Source organism: Leptinotarsa decemlineata, unplaced genomic scaffold (genome assembly GCF_025532065.1).
Source record: "Leptinotarsa decemlineata unplaced genomic scaffold, Ldec_3_MD MMD2_tig00000251_RagTag_RagTag, whole genome shotgun sequence".
NCBI classification, from domain to species: Eukaryota; Metazoa; Arthropoda; class Insecta; order Coleoptera; family Chrysomelidae; genus Leptinotarsa; species Leptinotarsa decemlineata.
This window is the reverse complement of record NW_027412547.1, coordinates 881,438-900,548: the sequence shown is the minus strand read 5'-3', so window position 1 is coordinate 900,548 and position 19,111 is coordinate 881,438. Positions and strand designations below refer to the sequence as shown.

General features: G+C 33.9%; 1 protein-coding gene across 6 annotated transcripts in view; it reads right to left on the bottom strand.

The window, feature by feature from the left end:
• The window catches only part of LOC111509635 (eukaryotic translation initiation factor 4E transporter), a 53,750-nt gene that overhangs the window by 17,383 nt on the left and 17,256 nt on the right, over window positions 1–19,111 (bottom strand). For 5 of the 6 annotated variants that reach the window (XM_074173459.1, XM_074173458.1, XM_074173462.1 and 2 more), the window contains exons 6-10: window positions 18,658–18,882; window positions 13,285–13,743; window positions 9,211–9,291; window positions 8,851–9,151; window positions 6,195–6,410 (exon numbers count right to left, since the gene is read on the bottom strand). In XM_074173459.1, the coding sequence (XP_074029560.1) occupies window positions 6,195–6,410; window positions 8,851–9,151; window positions 9,211–9,291; window positions 13,285–13,743; window positions 18,658–18,882 (1,282 nt within the window). The remainder of the gene's footprint in view (window positions 1–6,194; window positions 6,411–8,850; window positions 9,152–9,210; window positions 9,292–13,284; window positions 13,744–18,657; window positions 18,883–19,111) is intronic. The other variant, XM_074173460.1, reaches the window with a different exon arrangement.

Here is a 19,111-nt window from a genome sequence, read left to right as displayed (position 1 = left end):
AGTTTAGAAATACTCTATTATGGAGTCGTTGTACTTAAATTTGAGAAGGAAGTCCAAAGACCTCACATTATCGAACATTTAGACTGTTCGGGAGTGATTGGAAAAATAAGCTATACAGGGTGTTTCAAATTCGATCCTCACCACTGGGATCTCAGAAATTATGAAAGATACGAATATGGTTAAATTTGGGCGAAGTTGCGCATTTACCTGACTAACAATATGCCATTGAGAAAGTTCTGAAATTTCTAATATATCCGGAGATATCCGAAAAAAACAGAAATTTCAAAAAAAATGTTTTTATTTTTTTGGCTTTATTTTTCGAAGGATTCGAAAATAAATTGCACTTCCACATTGCCACTTTTTTACTGCTACATAATGGTATTTTCAGATTTGGTATCCGACGTTTCGTCTTCCGGTCACCATCATCAACTCTATTTTTTCTTATGGGCGCTACATTGAACAGAACCAGATTTTACCTTTTCAATGATGTATCATAAGTTATTATTCTTTTTCGAAAAATTGGAGATATTGAAAAAAATTTATTTTTATCATAATAGGATAGCAAATCTGAAAACACCATTATGTAGCAGGGAAAAAGTGGCAATGTGGAAGTGCAATTTATTTCCGAATCCTTCGAAAAATAAAACCAGAAAAAAATAAAAACCGTTTTCCGAAATGTCTGTTTTTTCCGGATATCTTTGAATATATTCGGAATTTCAGAAATTTCTCAACAGCGTATTGCTAGTCAGGTAAATGCGCAACTTTGCCCCAATTTAACCATCTTCGTATTTCTTACTACTTTCCGAGATCCCAAAATCGAATTTGAAACACCTGTATTACGATCAAAAAGACAGAAATACATATTCAATCCCATTCTCCAAAACAAAATCATATAAAACTAATACTTACCACGGACGTTCAGATTAACGAATCATGAAAATATCGACTTCTTTGATTGCATCATTAATATATTCACTAGATGAGTGATATACAGGGCTATTCAAATTCGTTTCTGTACATCGTAAACGATACGAGATAGAGTGTCGGTCAAATTGTGGCAAAGTTGCGTATTTTACAGGCCTACTCAATTATGTGAGAAAATCGAATATAGCTATTTTGGTTCTGGAGATATACAGGAAAAACAAAAAAATCCCAAATGATTTTTTTGCCTATATCTTTTTAATTCGCAGACATATTGAAAATCTGTCAACATTTTGCTAGTGGCACTTGATGTGGGCTATCAGAATATGTCCATGAATCTTTTATATAGGGTGTCATCTGACTTGAGCCATCCCTATCTTTGAATTTTTAAATACGGACCTGTATTTCTTGTTGTAGTGTTTGGATCGTACACGTTCACTTCATACTGAGAAATTAAACTTTATTTTATATTTCGGGATGTTTCGGTAATATTTGATTATAATTGGGTGAATTATTCCCATTTAAATTACGGCCCTAGAAATTGGTTGAGTGAGTTAAATATAAACACAATAGCATCTTTCAGGTCTCCCTATGTACCGTAGAGTTTTCAGAGAGTTTTTTTTTTATTTTTAGGTGCCTATTCATATTTTTTTATATTTCCATTGCTCTGAGAGTTTTCTACAATGAACTTCGAACGAATAAGAAAACCTTTTATGATTATCTGAAACATTTCTACAACAAAAATATATGTGTTTTGATGAGCAAAAAAAGAAATGATAGCAATAACATCCGAAATGAACAATATAATTGTAATAAAAATAGAAATGAAGCAATTTATATACACAAAAAAAATAATGGGGCAATAAATGTTTCCAATTGGAGTCCTTCCATTTCGAGGCAAATAATGGGCCAATAAGATGGCCTACAAGATCACCAGATCTTACTATTTTGGACTATTTTCTATGGGTGACATTGAAAAATAGGATTTACGCTGGCAGAGAGACAGAAAATGTTGAAGACTCGAGATTGAGTATTTTTAATTTCATGCAGCAAATAAGTGTATTAAGGGCAATAAATAATATGAAAAATCGAGTTCGAAAATGTCTCGAAATGGATGGACTCCAAGTCGAACATTTATTGCGCCATTTATTTTTTTGTGTATATAAATTACTTCATTTCTATTTTCATTACAATTATAGTATTTGTTTCGGATGTTATTATCATTATCATTTCTTTTTCTGCATATTAAAACACATTTAATATATTTTTGATGTAGATATGTTTCAGATAATCATAAAGGTTTTCTTATTCGAAGTTCATTATAGAAAACGCTCAGAGCAATGGAAATAATATGAATAGGTACCTAAAAATAAAAAAAAACTCTTTAAAAATTCTACGGCCGTGATTTAAAGGGGAATAATTCACACAATTATAATCAAATATTACCAAAACATCCCGAAATATAAAATAAAAATTAATTTCTCATCTACAATCCAAAAACTACAACAAAAGATACAGGTCCGTATTTAAAAACTCTCAAGATGGGGGCAGCCCAAGTTAGATGACACCCTGTATAAAATATTCATGGACATATTCTGATAGCCCACATCAAGTGCCAATAGCAAAATGTAGACAACTTTTCGAATGTCTGCGAATAAAGAAGATATAGGCAAAAAAAAGGGATTCTTTTGTTTTTCCTATATATCTCCAGAACCAAAAGAGCTATATTCAATTTTTTTACATCATTGAATAGGTCTCTGAAATACGCAACTTTGCCACAATTTAACCGACACTCTATCTCTTATCGTTTACGATACAGAAACGAATTTGAACAGCCCTGTATATTCACTGATAAGTATTGAAAAATTGTAATTTCAATATAATCAAACATTTATGATCATAGTGTAATTTAAGTTTACCTTGTATATTTGGTTCGCCCACTGACAATGAGTGAATAAAACCAAATACATTTTCATTAATTTTCAGATACAATTTGGTACTGGATTTCGAATGCTTTGTTTTAGGCTGCGACTTCATCTATTCGAAATTATCTGCATTGAAACAAGGTAATTTGGATTAAGGGTAACTACCACTCACCGGGCACAGTCAAAGTATTAGGGCTCGTCGCCAATATTGGAGACACACAGTACGCTGCATGAAACAATAAGACTTGTCAGTGACGAGGATCTAACATGCAATACATAACACAGAAAGCCATTACAATGGAGACATCGAAGCAAAGCAAATCAGGGGAGACAAATTAGCACCTTCGAATCCAAACTATGACTGGGAACTTAAGCCAAACACATTTCGAAAATTGGCATCGGTTTTGGTATAAAGAGGGGGACAAGGGCCACTTTACCACAATCAAGGTGTAGTTTTTCCATATTGGTTGTAAGCTCTATAATATTCTTGATGATCATATAATATCATCAACCAAAGTTCATATTTTTAAATCGAAGGCTGAAAAAGTGGTGTTATTCCATAGACGATTTCTTTTTATAATAATTTTTTATTTTTTTAACTGTATTATTGATGTTTTTTATATACAGGGGTGCGCAAAAGTCCGGAATGAAATTAATATCTTTTTAACCAGTATTTTAGGGAAAAAACGCTGAAACACGTCAGTTGATTTCACGTTGTACGCATTTTTTGGCAATAAAATGAAATATTTTTTTCAACCCCTTAGCTGCAACCCTCCCCACCTTTTTTTGTTCAAATACAAACCTATGTTGTGCATGGGCTCATTGAAAAGCTCGTAAAAATGGAATCTGACCATACCCTTTATTTTTTTTACTCATGCGGTTACCACGAAATGAGAAAAAACTCTTTTAAAACAAAAATAATTAGAAATACCTGCTTAATGCTATCTACGGGTAAATTAACGTTGCAAAAAACAAATAAGTGGTGATGATGTACATTGCTCAACAATTGCTAAGGATCATCAGTACCTACTTTCTAAAAATAGAGAAATTTCATACCCCCTATTTTATGCCTATCCAGATGATATATCGTTACTTATATCTGATAAACGAACAGATGTCTTAATTAATAAATATGAAAATGTTATGACTCTGACTTGACAAAAATCAAGATCTAGTTTTCAATACCAAGAAAACTAAAGTAATTCGTTTTCATAATTACCAAAACAAAGTCGAAACACTTGATCTGAATATCAATAACACAAACCTGCAAAGTACTTACACTGCAAAATTTCTACCAGCGTCTAGACGTACGATTGGGAGGTTTTTGAAAACAGAAAAATACCACCCACATAAGGTATGTCTTGTCCAAGAGCTCTTGGAAGATGACTATGACAGCCGTTTGCAATTTTGTGAGGAAATAATGAAGCGATGTGACGAGAATAATGGGTTTCTACTCAACATACTCTTTTCGGACGAAGCTACTTTTTATTTACATGGAGTACATAACGAGCACAACTATCGATTCTGGAGTCAGGAAAACCCACACTGGATATGCGAAGCTCGTATGCAGCGTCCTCAGAAAGTAAATGTATGGGCAGGCATCATCAACAACAGAATATTAGGGCCATACTTTTTTGAGGGAAACCTTACAGCTGCACGCTACTTAGACTTTTTACGCTTTGAATTAGTCCCTGCATTAGCTGTTATGTTTCCCAATGAAGCAGATCCAGATATCCCCACTGAAACACTTTGGTTCCAACAGAACGGCGCTCCCCTACATTTTGGTATTAATGTCAGAGAATATCTCGATGACATATTTGCAGGACGCTGGATTGGACGACGTGGTACAATTGAATGGCCGCCAAGATCCCCAGACTTAACACCATTAGATTATTTTTATTGGGGATATATGAAAGACAAGGTTTACCAAAATAGGCCGGCTAATATTGAAGATCTAAAAAGCAAAAATAGAGTGGAATCACATAACATACCGGCTGAGGCCATTCGGAATTCCGTAGACGGGTTTTACCATCGCCTAGGAGCCTGCCAAGTAGAGGGTGGAGACCAATTTCAGCATCTGTTACGTTATTTCACCCGTAGATAGCACTAAGTTAGGTATTTGTAACTTTTCAAAAGAGTTTTCACTCATTTCGTTGTAACCACAAAAAATAAATAAAGGGTATGGTCAGAATCTATTTTTTACGAGCTTTTCAATGAGCCCATACACGACATAGGTTTGCATTTGAAAAAAATAGTTGGGGAGGGTTGGGGAGGGGTTGAAAAAAAAATAATTTTATTGCCAAAAAATGCGTACAACGTGAAATCAACTGACATGTTTCAACGTTTTTTTCTCTAAAATACTGGTTAAAAAGATATTAATTTTATTCCGGACTTTTGCGCACCCCTGTATAAGTAAACTTGTAATTGTTGACATGTCCTTGTTCAATGTAACTGAAATATTGACGTTTTTAATCATTTTTCTACACCCGTACTCTAACAATACACTTATATGACCATAATCCGTTTCATAATGATATTCATTATGATACAGATTTTTCATAACGATACAAATTATCAACCAATAGAAACACATAATTTTTCAATCAAGAATCCTGTTCCTTTGTTTGTCCTAGATTCTAACCTAAGAAACTAATTGCTTTATTTGTCAAAATCAGTTTTCATATATTATATTATCAAAATGTCTGAAAACAGCGATATAGAAGGAATACCATCGACTCCAATATTTTTAAAAGATCAGATTAATTACAGTTGTTATATTCAATATAAATATAATTAGAATCTTTATAGTTTTCATATATCCATGATAATACCATTAAGTTTGTTTTTTTTTAAAAATATGAGTTAATTACTGGAAATGTGTTTAATATAAATATAATATTTATAGTTTTTCATTATTTATCGGGTTTAGAAAAAATAGCGTATGTAACTCTCATGTAATGGTTATTAATACACTCGCATATACCATACAAAACTCGCCTTCGGCTCGTTTCGTATCCCGGTTAATGCTCGTGTCTTAATAACCATCATTACATGATCGTTGCATAATATACTATTATGCGTATTCCTACAGAAAATTTAAAAAAACCATTAAAATTAAACAAAGAGGCCCAAAAAGGTTTCCTTGTGGCATCCCAAATGAATTACTGATTCAAGACAAAAAAAATTGTTATTTCAAACATGAACTGACGCATTTTCATTCACCCTCCTATATACCAAAACCAACCCCCTACGAAAAACACCAACTCTACCGAACTCGAGCCAAAATCCAAAAAGGACAAGTGCTTGCGCTATATACAGTGCCTGGGGGACATCCAATGCCTGACTCACCATTCGGAGGCAGTGGCGACACTCGCAACTGCTGCTGCTGTTGCTGCTGAAACATGTGATGGGGAGGCTGAGGGCTGAGCGCCCTCGGGCTGGGGCCGTAACCCGTGCCTTGCATTTTCAGTATGGTCATGAGCATCTCCCTGTGGCGCGGCTGCAAAGCTGGATTGCTCAGCTGCTGATACACGTGCTGAGTGGTGATCTCGCCGCGTTTCAGACCTTCATATTATGTCAAAAAATCAATTGCACTAATTATACTACAACTATAAATGATGTCGAGTCAGGGTTCATACATAAGAATTGAAATAGATATCCCACTTCTGATTCTGTAGCCTCCCATTCCTGATGCCGCAAAATCCCACTCCTGATTCCTCAACAGGCTCCTGACTTCAAAGTTATAGGGAGATATAAATAACCGAAATAGTTAAACATTGATGATGTTTCTTATATGGAAATTTGTTTTAAAACTCTAAAAACCATTGGTTATTTTCATCAAAACTTAATAATTTGGTAGCTAGAAAATGATCTTCACTTCATCAAAACCGAATAATAATTTTGTTGCAAGAAAGTAACTTTCAAATAACTACAAGAAAAACATAAAGATAAAAAGTAATTTCTATTTCTGCCTTGACTAAATACAAGTCATGTTTTTAAAGTAAGTACCATTTTGAAATTTATTTCATTCTGTCCAATAAATCAAATTATCCTTCGATCATTTAAGGATAGTAAATCAAGCATTACAGAACCTGATACCGTACTGTTTGGTTTTGAAAGCAATGACATTTTAGTTTCGATTTTTGTCACTTCATAGTGATGATTAAAAATCTCACTTAAATCTGTTCAAAATGTACAAGCTGTGTCACCGTTTTTTCTATATTGATGAAAACTAATAAGATTATGATTATAACCATATACAATTACCATAAAAGTAACTGTCATATTACCAATCACATACAAAAACTCTTCTCAAACCCATTACTGAATCTTCTTTTCTATGTAGATTATCTCTCAAACATCTTGGACGTAGGCGGCCAAGTTCATTTTATTTCCACATATTTTTCCAAGGCTTTTCATAAAGTCAACCACACTGGATTAACAGAAAAAACTGAACATATGGGAATTTGTGGGAATCTCCAATCTTGGATACAAATTTATCTTTCTAATGGGATACAGATAACCCGAGTTAACGGATTTAAATCTTCTGGAAGTTTAGTACTCTCCGGTATACCCCAAGGATTCCATTTGGGACTATTGCTGTTCAATGGTTTTCAATGCTTTTCTAATGCAGACTCCTTGTGCTCCGCAAATGATATGAAAGTTTACAAGAAAATCGATTCACAAGACGACTGTGTTGAACTCCAGAGAGGACCACACCAACTTTCTACTTGGTGTTTTGTCAATGTTATACTATTTAATACACATAAATGTCATTCCATAATTTTGAGCCGCAAACATATTCCTTTAGAATTATCTTATTCTATAAATCAAGCCCCACACAATAAAGTTACGGAATTAAAAGACTTGGGTCTCTCAAAATGCTCGGCTTCTTAACAAGATGCACCTCAGACTCCATTGATATCAAATGCCTAAAAATTCTCTGCTGCTCTCTCATATAGTTAACTTCTTCGTCATCGTTGTGGCGTTGCCCACCCAGACGAGTTTTCAAATGCACAAACAAATGGTAATCACTCGGCGCTAAATCGGAACTGTATGGAGGGTGCTTCAATTGTTCCCAGACGTTATTTAAAAATGTTACTTACTTCTGAAACATGACTCGTAATTTTCATATTTATGTTTACACCAATTTTTACAAAGCTTATATTTTTTCTGTCGAAAGATTATACAGTGTACATCAGAAAAATTTCTTCAAGTTGCGTTTCTCAATTATAATTTTGAAAACATGTAAAAAATAGTACGTTAATTCAATCGGAAGTATTAGGATCAAAGGTCTACCGGCCCCGCATATCTACCAACTCACCTACACTGTGGGTTCCGGTGAATGCCTGCCGAAAAACAACTACTTCCCTGGCTAACACCACGATAGACATTGAATTATATCCGACAATCACTTATGCAAGATACCACAAAGATAATAGTCTTACAAGATGCTTCCTGACTTGTCTCTATTTTTATATTTTTCGTTTTGCATTTCATAAGTTACTGACTGTACCATGGAGATCATTATTTACTAATGAAGAGTGACATATAATTATAATGAAATATGCTTTTGAACTAATCTGAAAAATTTTGAAAGCATTTTCTCTCGTAGCATCTAGACCGACTTTCAAAAATGATTTTTTTTTCAAATGTACACTGAAATTTCTTTGAAATGTTTCTCTTTGAAGTTACTTGATGATGTTTCATAATAAGCACACGAGTTGAACACTGTATGAAGTCTTTCTTATGCTCATTTCATGAGTGATTTTGAAATTGTTTGTTATATTCTTGTTCGTAGTTAAGAATATTTCCATTTCTTATCATTTGGATGTTAGGTTTCTGTCAAAACAACGGTCACACGATTGTAACTCTATCCCTTTTAAAAAGACACACCTGACACCAATCTGGGGACATGAAAAACCCCTCATCCTTTCAACTAGAACTGGCGCAAAATAATCCCAATCTTCACCGAAAGACCTTACACAAACTCTACCAAACTCACCGTGCAAAATGGCCTGGGCTTCTGGTCTATTTAGCAATTCCCTGCTCTGCTGCACGCCCAAATCATGCAGAGGAGAACCCCTCATCTGCACAGAAGTAGAAGAGTTGATCAGCTTATTCAACATATCCATCTGCTGCTTATGCTGCTGCTGTTGCTGATATTGCACTTGCTGTTGTTTCATGGTCAGATCGTTGGGGCCGTGAAGGTGGTGGCCAATATTGGGGCTGGTGGGACCAAGAAGGTGCGCGTTTGGACCGCCCAATCTAGCAACTTCGTCTTGCTGTTGGGAGTGATTCAACATCTGAAAAGAAACGGTTTGGATGATTTGGAGGGTGAGCCAGAAGGAAGGGATTTTCATACCTCCAAGAGGCTCATAGGCTGAGCTTTGTTTATAGGACCGTTAGAAGTGGCTGTGTGACCACCGACTTGGGCCTGTGCCAACTGAAAAGTAGAATTCATAATCTTAATTTCTAATTTAGAGTTTAGTGTAATTACACAGAGTTTGAATTGTATTAGATAGATAGACATATACTTTGTCCAAGAAAGAACAATCTTATTGACAAAGCTTGTTAAAAAATCTGGTATATATATAGCACTTCAAAGAATAAAAGAATAAGAAACAATTCAAAAACACAAATACTCAGAAACACAATTTGAGCAAAACTAAGTTCACATATCTAAAAGATAAAATATAACAAGAGAAAAAAATTTCAACAAAGTTTGTAGATAAAATAGTATGTGTAGTCCCTTTCAAAAGATGTAAGTAAATAACAAATATACACAATTTGAACATAAGTTCACATGTCATGGCAATAAAATATATATTCCGGTTTAAAATATAATTTAAAGTATAGCTGTCAATACAAACAACAACAAAAAACACACAGCACAGTTCCATTGTAATATTCATCAAGATTGTAACACGCTTTAGTTGCAAGGGACTCTTTAACAATATTTCTGAACTTTTTATAGCTTTTTTTCTTCCTAATTTCGTACGGTATGTGATTGCACAGCTTTTTACTTTCATAAATTAAAGAATACTTTGTCTGGCTTGTTTTTGGAACAGGAAGATGCATTTTATTTTCAGTTACTTGCCAGGTATGTGATTTGTATGTTCCGGAGTTCTAACCATATTATTTTTTTTGTAAATCAGGCAAACAGTGTGTTCCAATTATTGAAAATCTATTGAGGTAGTTGTATCGCCAACGGCATATGCAGGAATAACTTCTGTGAAGAATCCTGCACTGACACCTATCGGATATAATCCAACGCCCTTCGTGGTATTAACCAAGGGAGTAGTTGTTTTCTGATAGGTGTCAGTCCATTTACCTACTGTGTAGGGAGTTGAGACTGGCCTGAACGAATTGTTCTTTGATAATTTCAGTTGAATTTCACTAGTTCACTAGTTGTCAATACTACAGCTGAAGGTGAGTAGGTTTTTTTAATATTAAAGCACAAGTAATTTGCATCACAACTTTTAAATCACTAGAGATAGTTTCTTTCATATTAGAAGTATTTTTTCCGTGCCAAAGGAGCGTGGTGTCATCCACAAAGATCGTAAAAATTTCTTGAATTGAGAGAGTAACAAGGTCATTTACATAAATGAGGATAAGAATCGGGCCCAGTACTGATCCTTGTGGAACGCCCCATAAGATATCCTTAGTGTATAATAGTTTTTCGTATGATCTTACTTGATATACATATGGCATACATTACTAAATTGAATGACTTCCTTATAGCAGATATGAAACGTTAGAAAATGGTGTGATGCAACTAAATCATCTCTGAATTTCTCCAAGACATTCATCTTAGTGAAGTTTTTGAAGGAACTTCATCAATAGCAATGGAACCAGTAACCACCAAGTTTCTTGGCCTACACGTGGATAAGGACCTTACATTCACTGCTCATATTTCATCCTTATGCAAGAAATTAGCTTCTGGTTGCTTTGCAATTAGGGTTATAGCGAGAGAACTCGATTTCTCAGCAGCAAAAGCTGCATATTTTGCTCTAATTAACTCTTATTCGTTTTTGGAACACCAGTTTTCAATGGACTTGTTTCATGCTATGGAAAATGATACTGGTTTGATCATAGACTGATCGAGTTAGGGGTATATTATACTTATCAAGCCTAATCGGTCCCAAAATCTCTTTATATTTGCAGAAAAAAATAATTCGAAAAGCAAGAATTTAAATTGGCCGCGTGTCTGTTAACCAATAAAATTGATCTTGTCTAGAGCGGAGTTGCCAAGTGTATTGGTTTTTAATATCCAATCACAGATCTGATGATCCAATTTGGCAGATGCCATTTTTGTTGTTATTGTTGTCAACTCAGTGTGAATACAAATGTTACAATTATCTAATTAATAAACGTTTTTTTGTAAAAGGTAGGTCTCAGCGGGTGCATATTTTGCTGCATATTCCGTGTCATTAGTTTACATTCCGAAAAATATTTTTTCAGGTATCAAAACTTTCCATCTTTTGATAAAAGACAAAGTCTGAAATGAATGTCATATAAATAAAAGGAACCTACCATTTCAATTTTTCATTTCGATACCAAATGCAAATTTCGGTACCAAATGCAAATTTTTCAAGAAAAATTCATCGATCATTAGAAAATCAACTCTTTGTAAGTTGTCGGGAGTCAACTTCAATAAAATTAGGCTCAACATTTATTTTGAAATTATTTTAACAAAAATACGAAGTTTGTGGAAACTGTTGACATTAGAAAGAACACATTGTCGCATTCACTACAGAGGGCGTTGAATGACTGGATGACAATATGGCTGATATACCAGTAATATTGAATTTTTTATTTTTGGTGGGTAGCTTGAATGTATAATTGATTTATTTTATTAGGGTACATGAGCATTTGAAAACCATTTGAAAATACAGCTCATTTAATTCTATTAAGAATCATATTTAGATATAACTTGTACTATATCAATTATCAAGGCAAATATTATTGTCCATTTTTTTTATACTTAATACTTTAATACTTATACTTAATTCGTGGATTCGAGCTATCTTATTATTGTATATTTATTTGTTTGCTGGCTTTATTCTTAAAAAAAAAATGAATAATTACAGGAAATTTTAATTGATCGTTAATTTTCTCAGGAAAATTGAGCACCCATATCACAATTTATTGGTTCGGCATTGAAAATGTATGTCATATCGGATCCATTCTGCTTATTTTTGCAACATTGAGTTTCAACTTTTTCTTAGCTGACAGCCCGCGTAGGAACAATTCGTTTTTTCATCGAGTTTAGTTTGTGTGTGATTTAAAAGTGTTTTAGAGATATATTTGAATTATAATATGGTGAATTTGATTTTTTTTTTGGTTTTAACGAATTATTTTATTCTTTCATTAGTGATAGGTATTGTTCAATTTTTAATGTTATATGTATTTCATTGATATGTATACCGTTGGCTGAAAAAGTGGTAAAGTAAATGCATGGGAGAACTATGCATAAAATCATAGTTTAGGTAAAAATTTTGTGATCTATCGACTTTGTGTATATTTTATTTCATGTGGAGAATTTTTCATTAACTAAAACGTCAACAGGTTCATATACACTTCCATAATTAAATTGATAATTATAGGCTTCATAAATGTTACGATTTGGCAATGTTGATTATTAATATTGTTCCTATTGGTCAATCGAACAAGCGGGAATAGGGGCGTGACGTCACCGGCCTACCACATTCGATTTTTAATAATTAATTACGTAGTAGTAATCTTTATTATAGGATACATCCTAATCTTACAAGACATAATAACTAATTAACAATTTAAATTTCCACAGTGCCAAAAATATTAATGAAATTCAAATCTGTATATAGATAATAACAATAATGAAGATCAACTAAATAAAAAGATAATAATAAAAAATATACAATTTATAATACCCAATGTTGAAAACCAATATTATATATAGTAACTATATATAATATACATATTTTTCCAACTAACTAACGCTCTAGGTATTCCAATAATTTACTTTTAAACCCTCTTACAGTATTTTCCTCTTTAATGGCATTTGGTAAATTGTTAAATTCCCGTAGTCCCTTGTAGAATAAGTTTTTCGTTCCGCCACCAGTGTGAATTCTATGTATATATGAAAATTATTATAAGATCTTGTTTCATGTTCATGTATTTGGTTATTAAAACGGGAAAACTACAGTACTTAGATTGATGAAACAAAGTGCACTGTTTTTCATTTCAAATTTCTATCAAATGAACTTTAAACCAAAAATCATGAAACAAGCCCATTCTTACTGAACTCTGTATTCGTTATTCAAAAAGAGAGCATTGCATTATATCTGCACATGATCATGACATTGACGTGTATACTTATCTTGGAGAGCGTATACTTGATTTAAAAAAAATTCCTCATTTTTCAGCATCTCAGAGGAAGATGACTCGTACTCACCAACTTCTTGAAAGCCGCAGCCATTTCTTCGTCGGGCTTCTGCTGGTGGTGCTTCTGCGCCAAACCGGGAGGCGGCACATCCTGCCTCATCTTCGCCTCGAGCTCGTCCAGACTAAGAATCTTTCCGGAAGAGATGTTTGGCTGCTTACCCCTTTGCAGCATCTCCATGATGTTGATCGGTTGAGCGTTTGCCTGCGCGGCCCTCTTGCCGCTTCCCCCGCCAATGACGCCGCCCCCAGTGTTGGCGGCGGGCGAAATGGGAGCGAAGTATGCCTCCGAGTCGCCGGGGATGGCGACGCTCGTCGTCTCGCCGATGTCCTTCAGCAAGTTCTTGATGATGTGGTGGTCGTCGTGCATTGAAGAGCGACGACTTTCTGCAGCCTTTTCAGGGCTATCCTGCTTGAAAAATTGGCTGAAGCGGGACTTGGTGGCCGGATCACCTTCGTTGCCTATGCCGTTCTAGAAAAGAATACGAAGTCGTTAATCACCAACTTCATTTCACATGTAATTAATTAATATACAGGTTGTAACATAATTACGTTAAAATATTCAAGTGGCGTATTCCCGAGACAATTTTAAGAAAAAAAGTCTATGAACTTGTGAATGAATGAATGATTTATTGGTAGGAAGATCCTAATACACAAACATGATATACATAATATTTCATGTTATATAGACACACATAGTAAGGATATAATACTAATACAAAAAACAACACAAAATTAGGCAGAAGTCCAAAAAATAAAAGCGGTATAACACTTACAATAAATGATACCACATTTACTGATCCCGTCTCAGTAGCTAATTGTTTTGGCGAACATTTCTCCACTAATATAAAAAACAAAATTGACGAATATTTTGGAGTTGACATGTCTCAAAGCTGCACCACTGATGAAATGCAACAAAATACCTTTTTCTACGAACCCGCCACAACCGAAGAGGTCAAATCAACAATATTCAACCTCAAAAGTAAAACGGCATCAGGACCTGATAATGTATTTCACAATGTTTTGAAACTAGTTTCCATTAGTGTGGTGCAACCCCTAACTGACCTGATCAATATGTCTATTGAAACAGGTGAATTTCCAGATGTGCTGAAATTGAGTAAAGTGATCGCCATACATAAAAGTGGTAATAGATCAGAAATTGATAATTATAGACCAATTAGTCTTCTCAGTATTTTTTCAAAAATTTTGGAAAGACTAATGTACAATAGACTAATGAATTTTTTAATAAGTCATAAAATTTTATCTGATTCTCAACATGGATTTCGCATGGGCAGGTCAACTGAATCTGCTACTACCCTTTTTGTTGATTTCATATCTAGGAATATGGACAATAGGAAGCACGTGGCAGGAATTTTCTTTGACTTGTCTAAAGCTTTCGATTGTATTGATAAAGTGTTTATGGCTTCCAAACTGTATAATATTGGCATTAGAGGAAATATTCTTGACTGGATCATTTCATTCCTATCAAATAGACAATTCTTTGTAGAAATAGATAGTGTTGAGTCAGAAAGATATTCAGTTGATGTTGGAGTAGCGCAAGGTTCAATTCTGGGACCATTGCTTTTCTTACTATTTCTCAATGACCTCCCAATTAATGTCGATAGGCGCTTTTATCTAATCAATTTTGCTGATGACACAACATTTGCTATAGCTGAGTCATCTATGGAGGATATGATTTTATCGGTCGAACTCTGTATTAGTGAAATGACAAAATATTGTCATTCCAATAAACTGATGCTAAATGCACAGAAAACAAAAATTATATATTTCAATAAGAACAATTTGATCGATAGTAAAGTCCTACAGACACATAACTCCACTAAGTTTCTGGGTGTAATGATTGATAAATCACTCTCATGGTCTGAGCATATTGAAGGTTTATCTAAAAAACTATCCAAATCATACTTCGCAATTCTGCAATTGAGGTATGAACTTCATGAGAATATACTTATCCAAGTTTATTATGCATTAGTATATTCTGCACTATCTTTTCACATCACGTTATGGGAAAATGCTACAGAAATAAATAGGATATTTGTTACTCAAAAACGAATTGTTAGAATGATGTTCAACATGAAGCCACGTGATTCTTGCAGGGAAATTTTTAAGAGTAAAAAGATTATGACAGTTTGCTGCATTTATATTTATAAAAGTTGCTTACACATTAAAAAGCATGAAAATGAGCTAATAAAAAACAATTACCACCATCAATATTGCACTAGAAATGCTTCAAATTTAATAACAATGACTCACAGAACATCCGCATTTGAAAAATCGCCAACTTATGCTGGGGTAAAAATATATAATAAACTCCCTAATCTAATGAAGGCCTGTAATGCTATCGAATTAAAAAAATCACTGAAAGATTTCTTATTGGCTAAATCTTATTATACATTACAAGAGTATTTCGCTGATTGAGTTTTTGTGGATATCTGTGTGTAAATAATCTTATTCTTTTATGTTTTAATCTTACATTTTTACACTTGTACATCTATACGTTTTTACATTTTTATTTATACATATATGTATATATATATCTGTATTTTATGGTCCTATGTTTATATGTATTGAATGTATATTTACATATTTGTTTGTTTACATATTTATAAGTATAAGTTGACATGTTCGATACCATGTAGTTGGTCCATGAATGAATAAATTTCTTTCTTTCTTTCTTCTAATACCTTCTATTGTGATACCTTTCATATAATCAGTCAAATCTTTTTTGAATTGGAACAGGTTTTTATTATTCTTCACATTTTGGGGAAGTTTGTTATATTCAATGAAGCCTTTATATATCAAAATTTTCATGGAGTTTGATAAACTACACCGTGGCAGGTGAAAATTGTCATTTTGTCTAGTAGTGTAATTGGGAGTGGAATTTCTATAAATGATAAATTCTTCGAAATAAGAAGGAAGCATATGATTGGTTATCTTAAAAATAAATATCATTGCTGACCTGTAATATCTTTCACGAATAGACATCCACTGTAATACACTGAGCATAAAGCATATACTTGCATAACGATTACATCCAAGAACCACCCTCATTCCTCTGTTCTGTAACTTTTGCAGCGACATAATTTTATTTTGGTCAAAACTGTATAACAGCGTACTGCAATAATCAAAATGGGGCTGTATTATTGTATTATATACGGTTATTTTCGCATTTGTAGAAAGGTGTTTCGAAATTCTAGTGAAGAAATATAGCTTTTTTGAAATCTTTTTAGTCATATAGTTGTAGTATGCACCAAAACACATACTGTTGTCCAACATAAAACCTAAATATTTGAATTCTTTCACAAATTCAAGTTTCTGACCATCAGCATACAGGGAAAGAGTATTTATATTTATTTGTTTATATTTGTAAGAGGTTGTTAGAATCATAGCTTTCGTTGTTGAAGTATTTAATTTCGCTTTATTTGCCGAAAAATAATTCTCAATTTGATTTAGAGATGAGTTCATCTTTTCTATAGCTACTTTCAGGTCTTTATGTGCTATAGATAGTAACGTGTCGTCAGCAAATAAGTTGATAAAGTCACTAGTGTGGTATGTGTTTATGTCGTTTATGTAAAGCAAAAGCAACAAGGGCCCCAGTACACTTCCCTGGGGCACTCCGAACTTTGTAGTGACTGGAATGGATAATTCACTTTCAATCTTTGTGACTTGTTGTCGATCATTTAAATAATCTTTAAACCAATTTAGCACAACCCCTTTAATCCCAATTAATTCCAATTTTTTTAAAAGGATATTCCTGTCAATTGTCTCGAATGCTCTTCGTAAATCAAGAAAAACTGCAACAACGTATTCTCCCTTATCAATTGATTGTATCCACTTGGTAACAGTCAGTTGTAGAGCGGTTTCACCGTAGAAATTCTTTCGAAATCCAGATTGGTTTGTTATTAGGATATTGTTCTTGTTAATATATTTCATTAGTTGATCGTATACAGCCATTTCCAACAATTTCTCCATTCCCGGCAGAGTATTAATGGGACGATATTCACTTGATTTATTTGTGTTTGGAATTTTAGGTATCGGAACAACAGCACTGACTTTTAATGCATTAGGAAATTGTCCATATTGTAGGGAAATATTTACAAACTGCAATAGTACATGCCCAATAACACCAAAAGTATATTTTATAAATTTAATATCGACAATTTCTGCCCCAGATTTGTTTTCCAAGTTGTTGATTATTTTAGCAAGGTCTGCTAGCTTTAGCTGCTGAAATTCAGAAAAAGTAGACACTGCCTCATCACCCGCTTGCCAAACTGTATTAGCATTTATAGAGTCAACTATGGATTCGATACTAGTTTCGAAATAAAGATTGAAATTTTCAGCAATTTCACGAGTTTCCGTGCAAATTTTTACTTGACCGTTTATTTCAAACTGGATGCCGTTACTGAAACTAGAGTTATTCGTCGTGTTTATCAGCGATTTTATGCTTTTCCACATGCCTCGTGGATTTCTCGTGTTCGAATCAATTTTCTTATAATAGTACTTCTGTTTTCTGTGTCCGAAAATGCTTCGTTTCGGAGATACGGAGTGTTGAAATTGAATTTTTTTGTTCGCTTTTTGAAAAAAACTCCTGCAAAAAATAAGTTATTTGCACGAAATTCGGTACCCGGGGTTTTTTTAACGTGGGAAATCATAATTTTGTATTAATTTTCATGTAACATCTAGAGGGGGCTGCGTACGCTGTCATTATTCATTTTAAATTGCCCTAACTTTTTTAGACAGTAAACTTTTGGTACTTTTCATGAAAAAACCTAATTCCCACACCTAAAAAAAGGTACACCTCCTCAACAACGCTGGAGGTGATTTTATTTCAATAATTTTTGTCATTCTCCGCTTGCAAATTAAGTTAATTAAATCGAGTAGGCTATGATAGTTTGTTAATAAAAATAAAAGTTCGCTGTCACATTTTCAAATATTAATTGACAAATTCACAGTTCGGAGTGGTGATTTTTTGGTACCATGCCCGACTTATGAATGCTGAAATGGCTGATATGGTTTTTGATGACGGAAATTCAAGCGAGGCCAGACGCATCTATCAGGAAAGGTATCCCCAACGCGTGACTCCTTGTGCAGCGACATTTGCGAATCTTTTCCGGCGACTTTCCGAATCTGGAAGCTTTGAAACAAATTCTGCAGTAGGACGACCAGGGACTACAAGAACTGTAGAATTGGAGGAGGCGGTTCTCAAAGAAATTAATGAACATCCAGAGACAAGTACAAGAAAAATTAGTCAAATTTAAATGTGAGTCACATGACAGTTTACAGAATTTTAAAGGAACAGCTATTATATCCTTATCATATTCAGCGTGTCCTGGCACTTACGCTACGTTATTAAAAAATAACTCACCGTCAATAAACCAGAGATCGAGTCACACTTCAGGATGTCTTCGAAATTGAACGACTGTTCGTTTGGAACACCTTCCATTTTGGTTTTCTCTGGCGGTTTTACAGCAGGTTCTTTAACCGGTTCATCTTTAGCGTCTTTCTCTACCTTCTCCTCAGTCTTTTCAACAATTTTAGACTCCAACTGTGGAGTCGGAGTTGAACCAACTGCAGGCTCTTTCGATTCCTCCTAATAATAATATTTAATTCTTTGATTAAAAATTATAGTTGAAAGAAATCAATGCACAATAAACGAAGAAAATGTCAAGACCAGAAGTAAATATAAAAAAAAAAAAACATTGGCCCCTGAATTGACCCTTGAGGCACCCCTGCTCTGCTATCACATTCAATATAAAACTTCTTATTTCAATTGCAACACTCTGTACCTTCGTACATTTTTTGGATTCTTCAACTGTGTT